The following is a 791-nucleotide window of genomic DNA, read 5'->3' as shown; positions in this document are numbered from 1 at the left end:
CTGTAGGAAGCAACGCACGAAAAAATTATCACGTTTCACTTCAGAATATGGATGAAACTCCTTCATTTACGAAAAGATGTGTCAAGTAAGTTTAAGAATCGCCCATTTTTATACTTTTTTCAAATTAACTATTTAATTAATTATTTAATGTTTCTTTTATATTTTTCCATAGCGCGCCCGTGCATCGTGCAGTTCGTATACTAGGCAGGAAATACGCATTGACACGTACGGGATACAAATTTTTAGAAATTGGTATCAACGTTGGCCCACCGAGCTACGTGGAGATTGCGATAGGAGATAATCGTGGAAACGAATTAATACTATCTATCGAAACATGGAAAGGACTCTATGAACAACGTTGGAACATTCAAAACTGTCTTCGGAATCATCACAAGAGCAATTCTATTAGCGTTGGACCTCTGACTGTGCGATTCAGTACGATTGAAAATGCTAAAATTGTATGCATGGAATCATCCGACGTACGTTTAATGATGACTGAATCAACAGTATTGTTTATGTTCAACTTAGATAAATGCATTGAATTAGCATTCGATCAGTTGGTTGGTATCGTCGAGAAAGTCGATACAAAGTTTACACGATTCTCGAATATCGCATCCACTGTAACTGATGCTAAAGATGTACCAAATGTAATATGCGCTAGCGATTACTTTGATAAAAATCAGCTCCTCGACTGCGAACTGTTAGCTGTTGTCTTTTGTGCGTAAGAAAAAAATTATGTAAAAGAAATATAAATAAAAAATTTTTAATCTAAAAATTATGATGTAATTTCT

General features: G+C 34.9%; 1 protein-coding gene across 1 annotated transcript; it reads left to right on the top strand.

Annotated features, from left to right (window-relative positions):
* The first annotated feature begins 47 nt into the window (after positions 1 to 47).
* Positions 48 to 725, top strand: LOC108731424 (uncharacterized). The gene is made up of 2 exons (XM_018461758.1): positions 48 to 85; positions 173 to 725. Exons 1-2 carry the CDS (start codon positions 48 to 50, stop codon positions 723 to 725), a joined length of 591 nt encoding a protein of 196 aa, XP_018317260.1.
* The last annotated feature ends 66 nt before the right edge of the window (positions 726 to 791 follow it).

The sequence above is a fragment of the Mycetomoellerius zeteki genome, unplaced genomic scaffold (assembly GCF_001594055.1).
Source record: "Mycetomoellerius zeteki isolate Tzet28-1 unplaced genomic scaffold, Tzet1.0 scaffold1275, whole genome shotgun sequence".
NCBI lineage: Eukaryota > Metazoa > Arthropoda > Insecta > Hymenoptera > Formicidae > Mycetomoellerius > Mycetomoellerius zeteki.
This window is presented reverse-complemented; position numbering and strand designations above follow the sequence as displayed.

Coding starts and splice junctions, on each gene's coding strand:
- LOC108731424 (XM_018461758.1), top strand. CDS start 48: ATGGATGAAACTCCTTCATTTACGAAAAGATGTGTCAA. Junction 86..172: donor TTTACGAAAAGATGTGTCAA/GTAAGTTTAAGA, acceptor ATTTTTCCATAG/CGCGCCCGTGCATCGTGCAG.